The 10,575-nt window shown below is 56.3% G+C and overlaps 1 protein-coding gene across 2 annotated transcripts in view; it reads left to right on the plus strand.

Moving 5' to 3' along the window:
• The window catches only part of ASIC2 (acid sensing ion channel subunit 2), a 1,027,155-nt gene extending 1,016,580 nt beyond the window's left edge, over nt 1-10,575 (plus strand). For both annotated transcript variants that reach the window (XM_059907612.1, XM_059907611.1), the window contains exons 6-10: nt 115-268; nt 2,363-2,454; nt 5,749-5,828; nt 7,577-7,645; nt 9,639-10,575. In XM_059907612.1, the coding sequence (XP_059763595.1) occupies nt 115-268; nt 2,363-2,454; nt 5,749-5,828; nt 7,577-7,645; nt 9,639-9,740 (497 nt within the window). In that variant the 3' untranslated portion in view covers nt 9,741-10,575. The remainder of the gene's footprint in view (nt 1-114; nt 269-2,362; nt 2,455-5,748; nt 5,829-7,576; nt 7,646-9,638) is intronic.

Raw genomic sequence — 10,575 nt, forward strand, 5'->3', positions numbered from 1 at the left:
CCCCTCATTTACCCGGATGGCACCTCCTCCCAGCTCACTCCTCTGCTGCGGGAACCTGGCTCCTCTGGGCCAGGAGGTCCACCTGACTAAGCCCTGCCTCCCTCTCCCCTCCAGGTCTGCTGGCGGAAAAGGACAGTAATTACTGTCTCTGCAGGACACCCTGCAACCTGACCCGCTACAACAAAGAGCTCTCCATGGTGAAGATCCCCAGCAAGACGTCAGCCAAGTACCTCGAGAAGAAATTTAACAAATCAGAAAAATATATCTCGTACGTTAAGTGGACATGGTGGATGGAGGTGGGGGAGGATGAACTAGGAAAACATGGGGGGCAGTCGAGGAAGAGGGCAAGGTAAGCAATTAATTCTATTTGGCAGACATTAATTGAGCACCTGCTGTTTGCCACGTTCTGTGCTCAGGCTCAGGATATGAAGACAAAGCAGATTAAGAGGCAGCCCCAGCCTTTAAGGAGCTTATAGTCTGGTGGAGAGACAAGTACTAAACTGAAAGCTATATAGGCTGATGCAGGTAATAAGAGAAGCGGCTGGCCGCACCTTGCGTAAGGATGCTGTCAAGGAAAGCTTCAGAGATGTTTTTCTTTTTGCATTTTTTTTATTAGTTATCCATTTTATACCTATTAGTGTATATATGTCAATCCAGAGATGTTTTTACAGGATGTAGAGGAGTTTTCCAGGCAGGTTTTGCACATTCTGTTCCCTCTGCCTGGAATGCTTTTCCTCTCACTCTTCACCTAGCTGGTTCCTCATTGTGCGGGTCTCCATTTAAACGTCATCTCTTCGGACGACTAAATTAGTCCCCTCCTGTCATTTTTCTCTGGAAGCACTCTGGTGTTTTCCTTTATAACACACACCACCGTGTGTAATTCTATATGCACGTGTGTGTTTCCTGAAATTAACTTGCCCGCTTCACGAAAGTGAAGCTCCTTGAGGGCAGGAAACTTTCTTGTTTTGTTCTCTGCTGTGGAGTGTCTGGCACAGAGTTGACGCTCAAAAAATATATATATATCTTTTAACAGAATAAGTGAAAGAAAGACACAGGAGCAGAGGGTGTCCCAGGCAGAGGCTCAGCAGAGAAAATCAGTGAAGGGCAGACAAGATTACGGGAAGGGGAGGCTGGGGGAGGTGGCTGTGTCCAAGGTAGAGGATCCTGCAGGCTGAGCTGGGCGGGGGTGGGACGCAGGGAGTGGACTTATTCTAAGAGGACAGGCGGCCACAGAAGAACTTCCACCAGGCGAGTGACAGGCTCACATTTGCCGTTTAGGTAGAACCTTCTGGAAATGTTCTTTATCTGTGATGTCCTACATGATGGCCACTGGCCACATGTGGCTACTGAGCGTTTTAAATGTAGCCTGAGTGATGGAGGAACTGGATGCTAATTTTACGTCACGTGGATTAGTTTAGCGGTTGTAGGAAGACCCTTCAGGCGGCAGATAGAGGACAGACCGGAAGCCAGGTGGGCAGAAGGGAGCCAGGTGGGAAGCAGTTGCCATAAACCAGGCAAGAGAGGGTGACACTGCGAATGGCACCTGGGCGAGCCCCGCAGGGAAAGGGCTCCTCTCGCCCACCCTCTCCCTCCTGCCCACACCGTCACCAGACCTCATCCTGGGACGGCTTTTGCCCTGTGGGTTGAGGACAAGGAGCACTGAGGTCATTGTGAGCCACGTCGTGGAAGGAGCCAGGGAACTTTGTAGGAGGTGCCAGGCCCCACCATCACAGACATTGTGCCGGCCGTAATGACTTCTCCTGCCTAGATGTGTCTCGTGCACACATCTGCCCAAAAGAGCAAAAGAGAACCGGAGTGCTTCCATCAGAACACCTGCAACCAGGTGTGGGTTTTCTCCCTAAAAACCCTCCCTGGTCCCTGCAGCTGACTTGGCCATCCGGGGTAGGGCCCCCACTAGGAGGAGCTTGCTATCAATCCCAGTAAGGACTGGGGGCCTCTCCAGAGCGGGCCGGGGAGGTCAGCGGGGGGCAGGCGGGCAAGCCTTGTCAAGACAGTGCTGAGCTCACCTGCACGTAAGGGCCCAGGCAGACCCTCTGGGAGCACAGAGACCTGGAGGCCAGGCAGGATTCCTGGAAAGGGTGCAGAGAGAGAGGGGCGTTAGCAATAAGGGGCCAAGGGGACAGCTGATATACGCCTCCAGGCCCGTGAAGAGCTCTGAGCTGGGAGTCAGGATGTCAGGTTCAAGCCCCAGCTGTGCCACTAACCAGCTCTAACTTTGGGCCAGTTGTTTCACTTCCCTGGGCCTCAGTTTCCCCATCTGTCTGTGGGGAAATTGTATTAGACGATCCCCGTGGATCCTGATGGCTCTCACCGCGAATGACACTGGACATTTCCTCCGCAGAGAGAACATCCTCGTCCTGGATATATTTTTTGAGGCTCTCAATTATGAGACCATTGAACAGAAGAAGGCGTACGAAGTTGCTGCCTTACTTGGTAGGTCAGAGTGTCTGTTGCACAAATGTCCGCGTCTCATGGGGATGGGCTGGTGGGCGGTTTACTCCCTCTTCCCTTTGCACTGCTCCTGCCCCAGAATGGGAAGAACTCCACGTGCTGGAGGTGTTAGGCCCAGTTCATGTCCCAGTCTAGGCCTCAGTTTCCCCATCAACACAATGAAGTAGCTGAGCTAGACGGTCTCTCGGGGCCTTTCCAGCGCCATCCTCTTGGGATTCTATGGTCTTCCGCCCCCAGGTTGGAGTCAGAGCCCTGGGGCCATGGCAGGAAGAAAGAGCTGTCAAGTGGAGGGAGGGCTGAGCTGTGGGTGGTCCCAGGCAGTGGGCCCAGGGAGGGTCCCCCATGGAGCCCCCACTGGAAAGCAATTTTGCTGCCTTGAGAAGGCCCGGTGCCCCCTGGACTGAGAGCCCTTTGTCAAACACAACAGAAGGGCCATGCATTCCCCAGAAATCTACAAACCTGACTGCCACCCCACCCTAGGGCCAGCTCCCCTGGCCCCGAGGGCACATGATGGATGCAGGAAGTTAATTTCAACACAGTCCCAGCCCAGCGTAAAACTCACAAGACCCCTGCAGGTGCACAGTTAAAAAGACCTGCTCTGGACTCGTCCCCCAACTCCCACTCACTCTCAAGAAAGGATCTGGTGTCTGTGGCTTCGAGGAAAAATAGCTCTTGTCTCTGTGAACTGAATCAGGTGAGAATAGCATCCTGGGTGAGGGCGGGGAGGCATACACCTTCTACCTGGAAGTACAAGGGGAGAGCAAGCCACGGGCTGCTGCACACCAACTGGGAGAACGTGGGCAGGTGGCTTCACTGAACCTCAGGTTTCTCATCTGTAAAATGGGTCTAATAAAACTCACTTTGTGAGTTCGCCGTGATGGTTAAATGTGGAAAAGCCCCAGCCCACAGGAGGTCCATAAATAGTAGTTTCTGGCACCTGGACACACCATGCCAGGGACCCAGGGCCTACCCTGTGGCACCATCTGAGCGTGTCTGTTCCTCTCCCAGGAGGCTAGGGAACTGGGCCACCGTGGGGTGCCCGCTGGGCTAAGGTGGTCATCACCTGGGCCTTGGAGACGGTTGTGGCCAAAGGGCCTCATGCCCTGAGCTGGTGGTAGAGCCCTGCTCCTGCCACCTTGATTTCCTAAAGAAGACCAAGGACATGCCTCCTCCCCTCCCCTCCCCTTCCCTCCCCTACACAGGCTCACAGTCACACTCAGACACACACACACACACGCAGCGACGAGGGCCTGAGGCCCGAATCTGCCAGGAGAGGTAGCTGGTCCCTGCAGCAGAGATGAGAGAGCGTTTTCCCAGCATCTTGCTCCCACCCAGAATAGCCCGCCGTGCAAATCACGCTGCCATCTGTACCTCCCGTGAGGACAGCAAATGCTGCTCACAAACCGTGAGCCACGGCACCCAATCGGGCCCGTCCCTCCCCTCCCCCCCGCACACAGCGCACCCCTCCCGCGGTGAACACACCCTCACAGGACCACATGCAAGCCACGCGGCTACAGAGACACGTACGTGCACACAAGTTGCGTGCCTACACACTCACGTGCTCACACCCGCACATGCTCACACATGCTCACTCAGACACACCGTGCCCACTCCCACAAAGCCACATTTGGATGCACTCGTGTAGCTACCCTAGACGTGGCTTGCCGCCTATGTAAAGCTGTCGGTGGTCAGACGTATCGCCTGCTTCTATCCCACACGTGTTCGCGGACGGCGAGCCCAGGCCCATACCCCACGCTCCGCCACACGGCTCACACACGCACAGACACGCCCCACTCCTGACGTGCACATGCATTGTGCACACTCCCCGATAAGCCTCCACTGAGGATATTAGAGGGGGCGGAGGGGCAGGAGAGGAGTGAAGGCGAGCCACGTTGAGCCCCAAACCAGGTCCCCCCAGGAAGAGCCGCCTCCCCATCGTCATGGCTTGTTCGCCTGGGGATGTGTTGGTTGGGCTTCTCCAGCCATAATCAGAGGAGGAGTGGGCAGAGGTACTCATCCAAAAGTTCTCAGACCAAGAGGTCAGCCTGGAATCTCCAGGAGGACGGTACATTCACCCCCAACAGCACCCGCTCTCCCCAGCCCAGCCCAGCCCAGCCCAGCAGCTGCCAGTCTCAGAGGTCACAGCTGGAAAGGACTTCACAGTTCATCTCCTCCAACCACCACCACACCCCCTGACCACCTCCACCACCAAATGTCCCCGGAAGGCAAAGCTCCTGAGAAGGTCAGGGCTTATCAAAGCCGCGCAGCGAGCTGGCGGCCACCCTCCAAACTCACAACCTCAGAGCCCCCTGCTCCGCCACACTGCCTCTGGAACGAAGCGCTTGGGGCTTTGGGGGGATCAGAACCCCCTGGAGAATCTGATAATAACTTGTGAAAGACGGACTCTCCCTCTGCAAATGCCCAGGTGCACACACAATGGATTGCATTCAATTCAGGGGGTCTCCAGCCACTGGAAGCTCCCACAGGAGAGCGGTTCTCAAAGTTTGGTGGGCCAGAGAACCACCCGGGAACTTTAAAATCCTGACCTCCAGACCCCAACCCCAGAGACTCTGATTGTGTAGGCCTCAGGTAGGTCCAGGCATCTACACTGATTACAAGTATCCCAAGAGTCTGATGCAGGGGGATCCGAAGACCAGTCTAGAAAGACTTTGGTCGGTGGGGCCCAACATCCAGGGCAAGGACCTCTACTCTAGAAAGACACCAAACTGAACATTTACCTTTAGGTGGGGAGATAGGGAGATGCTTCCTACGGCCTTATCCCAAGGGTGAGAGAGGCCCCAAGGTGGCCCCAAAGCCCATGTCATGATTGGGGGGTGTCTCTTGTGTTACTGCTCCAGAGACCCTCACTCAGGGCACCTGACACACGTCTCAAGCTAGACTGTGTCCTCACCCAGGCCAGGGACCACACGCACCTCATCTGTTCCCAGCCCAGAGCCAAACCTGAGCCCCACCAGTGTGGTTCTGAACAGAACTGAACAAGCCTGTCGGCCCACGAGGTCTATTCCAGGCCCCCCCCACAAAAGCATCCAGGTTAGTTCCCATCCCCATGGGTGCTGAAAACCAAACCCACCAGCTCTCAGAGTTGTGCAGTGAGGGAGGGACGCGTCAAGGGCCTGGCCTCCCAGCTACCAGGCCCAGGCCCCCCGGGAAGGGGAACCCATTCAGGAAGCCTGGTTTCCGAGTTCTCAGTCTGTTCGCCCCTTTCGGAAGCGCTGTCAGGAAAGCCAAGTCTTTGTCTTCTCTCTCTCTCTCCAGGTGATATTGGTGGTCAGATGGGATTGTTTATTGGTGCTAGTATCCTTACAATACTAGAGCTCTTTGATTATATTTATGAGGTAAGATTTGGGATCGCTCGTGGGGGAACGACCTGGTGCCCTCATCCTGCCCCGACGTCCAGAACCAAAGCGTGGATGGGGGAGAGCACGGCCTCTTTTCCCCCAGGGCCCCTCCTCCTCCCTGTCCATGGATATTGTCTATCACCACCTCCTAGGCACTGGGGGAGGGATGGTTGTAAGAGAGACAGAAGCCACAGGCCTATCCTCAGGGCTGTCTACACTCACAGGGAGGGAGCAGAAGGGATGAGAAGAAGAGGATGAAACTGTGCTGAGGCCACAGCCCTGAGCCCCTCCTGCTGCTAGGGGGCTTCAGACACGGGTGTGTGTGCACCCTCACCCTCACACCGCATACCACACTCACACACCACATGTGCACACACATGTACCACACGCACTCCACACACACCACTCACATACGTGCCATACACATCATGCACAGTTACAGCACACTCACATATGACATGCACACACATATATCACACACACTCCACACACACCACTCACACACGTGCCATACACACACATCACGCACAGTTACAGCACACTCACATACGACATATGCACACACATATACCACACACACTTATACCACACTCACGTACTACTCACAAATACACACGTACACCACACACACACCACATGCACACACACACACACCGTTCACACACATCACACACACTTATACCACACTCACATGCAACACCTGCACACACATACACCGCACACTCCACACACATATATCACACACAGTTATACCGTGCTCACACACACTGCTCAGAAATACACACATACACCACATGCACACGTCATGCACACACACACACACCCCTGCCCTCCTGGTGGCCCGTCACCCGAGCAGCGCCCTCCGTGGTCCAGGCAGGTTTCGGGAAGGAGCACTCCTGCCGTGCTCATCAGTCCTGAGCAGGAAGAGCAAGGGCACCCCTGCCGCTCCTGGCCACTAACTGTCCGGGAGTTGTCACCCTCAGGGGGCAGCTGGACAAAGCCTCTGGAAGCTTCTCACACAGCAAACAGTGGCTTCAGTCTCTGAGCGCTCCGGGTGCACGTCAGCCTTCCTACTGCCTCCCTCCCCACAGCCCCGGGATGGCTCCAGGGACTCCAGAATCCCTCAGGGAAGTCCAGGCCCAACACCGTCCCCAGGACCACCTGAGTCTCAGCCTAGCAAACGGGGCCTGCAGAGCAGTGGCCTGCGTCCCAGAGGGGACTGGCGATGGCCAGAGGCCGCTGGCAGTCACTGCGGGGAGCCGGAGGGCACCGGTGACCAGGGGCCTCTAGAGTGCCACATCCTGCTCTCAGCATGGTGACCTTGTTCCCAAACCGGGTCCCACAGCCAGATTTCATTCTGCCTTGTTTACTCATTTTTGTGAAAAGATATACAAAATCACAGAAATTGAATCGCACCAGGGAACATATTTAGTAATTACCCTTTCTTGCTAAGAATAAAATGTTGAGAACTCAGGTGTATCCCGATCTTGTGAACTGTGGAGTTGTCAGGCCTCAAAAGTGATGAGTAATTCTGTCCCCCCAGGACAGACAGGGAACCAGCCATACTGGGAAACCAGGCCCTCCCGTGACCCCCTCCAAACTCTAGCTCCTGCTCCAAAATCCCATCTCAGCCCAAAGATTGGGTAGGGGCCCCAGCCCGGCCACGTGGAGGGAGGTCTCTCTCTCTCTCTCTACCTTGGCGCCGTTCTTCTGGCCTGACCACCCCCTTCCTGCCTTTCTTGCAGCTGATCAAAGAGAAGCTATTAGACCTGCTTGGCAAAGAAGAGGAGGAAGGGAGCCACGATGAGAATGTGGTAAGGGCAGCCCGGGGTTTGCAGGTTGGTTAGTTCCTCTGGCACATACAGGCCGTGTTAACCCAGATGCAGGGGCCGGGTGGGGCCGGAGGGCGGGCCGAGCTTCGTTGCACACCTTTCCTTGGCTCGTGACACTCTGCAGCTCCCAAATCCAAGGACACTCCAACTGAGCCTTGAGCCTCTCTCTGAGACTCACCCCAGAACCCAGCAGTAAGCCGTGGATGCAGCGGAGACCAGGAGATGCTTCTGCCTGGACCAATCCAGCTTCTCCCAGGCCAGAGGCCACGCCCCTCTTCTCATGCCTTGGGAGAACCGGAGAGGCTCTGCGTAGGTCCACTCCCTTATTCTGCAGGGTGGCAGAATACAAGCAGGGATGTCCCTGGTACTCTACCCCATCTTGAAGGGGACATAGGGTGTGGTGCCCTGTGAATTTGGTAGTGGCAATGATACCCATTAGAACTGCTAACCGCTGTATGCCTGGTACATGTGAGGCACCGTGCTAAGTGCCTTAAGAGCGCCACGCTGTTTCAACCCGACAGTCACCCTAGAGGAAGGTCTGTTTCTATCTCCATTCTGTGCATGAGGCCGTCGCGGCTCAGAGACCAAGGTTACACTGCAGGTGAGTGTCAGAGCTGGGCACAAAGCCTCCCTAACCACTGTCCTACTCTGCCTCTCATTCCTCGAGCCAGAGAGGGGCAGCACCTCTTAAGCTGCTCGTTCTCCGTCCCTAAGTCTGCTCCTGGACCCCGGGCTCCACTGAAGGTTGCAGGTATCGCTGGCTTTCACCAAGTCAGCACCCGGCCCCAAGAGACCACCCCATGCAGTGGCCACTTGCCCCCTTAAAATCATAACATGCCAAATGGATCCCAGCCCCCTCCTCCTGTTTGGGCTCCCACTTCTGTTCCAGACACTATTTCTCTACCCATCTCCCAGGCTAAAAAAATCTCACTTTGATTCTCTCGGGTCCCTGCAGCCTCTGCTTGAACAGAAGACAGCTTCTGTTGAGGAGAGGGCAGTGTGGAAGGAGGCCAGGCTCTCGACTCAGCTACCTGCCTGGATCCCAGGTCCCCGCTTCCCAGCCATGTGTAGCGGCTGGGAGCTCGTTACTTCCCTTTCTGATCATCTGCTAAATCACTGGGGCTTCAGGGGGTGCCATTCAGATGAAGCGAGGCCAGGCCTGTAAAGCCATGAGCTTTGCCTAGTTTATAATGAGCGCTTAGCAAGTACAGGCTCCCTCCCCCACCGGCCTTCAGAATGTCTCAGAGCCTAGCCTCCCCTCTGGCCCCTCCCCCTCCCCCAGCCTCATCCTCATCCTCATCAAATCTCCCCCGCATCCTTGGCACAGAATTCTGCTCCCATCCCTCCCGGCCTCCAGCCCTCCGCAGCCTGGGAATCACCTGGAAAACTCAAAGCCATCTCAGCCCCACCCTGCTCAGGGACCCAAGACAACTCTTCCCTGGGGCCAGCCTAACCTAAAGGTCCTTCGGGCAGCTGTGATCAGGGGTCAGGGTTCTGGCTGTCAGAGGCCTCCACTGCTTGGCCTCAGCGATTGGCACTCCCTGCCCCAGGCTTGGCCACAGGCCACCCCTCCTCCAGCCCAGGCTGACCCAACAGAGGCCCCAAGGGCGAGGGCCATCCAAGCTCCAAAGCTACACACACCACTCAGATGTAGCTTCAGGTGACACTTCAGGGGACCACTAGAGAGAAGGTCAAACCAGTCGCTAAGCCCCATCCCCACTCTGCGGGTGCAGGGTGGGGGTGGGGGTGTGCCTAGGTGGAGAATGGAGAGGATTCTAAAGGCTATGAGGCCCCTTCAGCCTCATGCACCAGGATGGCAAGCCGGCGCGGGAGGTGTCTGGGGCGGAGCAGCTGTGCCCCGGGGGAGCCCACAGTGGGCAGCATGGTTCCCGGGGCCTGGGCTGGGCTGCCCGGGGGGCATCGTGATGAACTTTTGCTGAATGAGCATCAACGCCCACTTTCCCCTTCCCACCAGAGCACTTGTGACCCGATGCCAAACCACTCCGAAACCATCAGCCACAGTGTGAACGTGCCCCTGCAGACGGCCCTGGGGACCTTGGAGGAGATTGCCTGCTGACAGCCCTCCGACCGCCCGGCACCCCCCAGACAGACCTTGAGGCCCAGGACCAGAACAGGGGACGGCAGGCTCAGGTGGGATGGCCCCTGCCGACCGACGGAAAGAAGCAAGAGCCCCCTTTGCACACATAGCAAACTCTCTGTCAAAACCTCGCTCCAGCCTCGTCTGGCACGACGTGTCCTCAGGCCCTGCTGCCACGCACGCGTCCCTCTTAGGAGAAGTGAGTCACGCTCTGGAACTGTCCGAGAACCGACCTGCCGTCACATCTCACTGCCAGATGTAAAAAGCAACTGCATGCTCTGAGTCCTCACGGCACCGCCTCCACATCTGTCTCTGTACTTGACCCTCCTCCGTGCGGTTTCCAGCAGTCCCTCTGCAGCAGTGCAGGGGGACCAGGTTCCAGCCCCAAAGTCACCACGAGGCCACGCTGGAATCACACCTGCACGATCAAGAGGGAAACCGCAGAACTCGACGACGTCCGGTCCTTGTGTAGTTTGTGAAGGTTCTTAACCTGCCCACAGAGCCCTCCCCCACCTCCCCAAGCCGGCCCACAGGGTGATCAGGGCCACCCCCCCTCCCCTCCACAGCTGCCCCGGGCACTCATCCGCGGTGCCCACGTCATTCTGCTCTCCCTGTGACACGGCTTGTACAGTCTGATTCTGTTTCTTTGGCGGGCTTTTTTTTTTGTTTGTCTGTCTGTCGGAGATCTGTTTCATTTCGTTTTCTGAATTTGGGTTTTGATGTCCTGAGGTTTGGTTTGGTTTTTCCATTTTCTCTGGCGTTTATTTATTTGTGCTTCCAATCACACTCGTATTAAAAGCTGGTCTTGTGGAAA

This window comes from Balaenoptera ricei, chromosome 20 (genome assembly GCF_028023285.1).
Source record: "Balaenoptera ricei isolate mBalRic1 chromosome 20, mBalRic1.hap2, whole genome shotgun sequence".
NCBI lineage: Eukaryota > Metazoa > Chordata > Mammalia > Artiodactyla > Balaenopteridae > Balaenoptera > Balaenoptera ricei.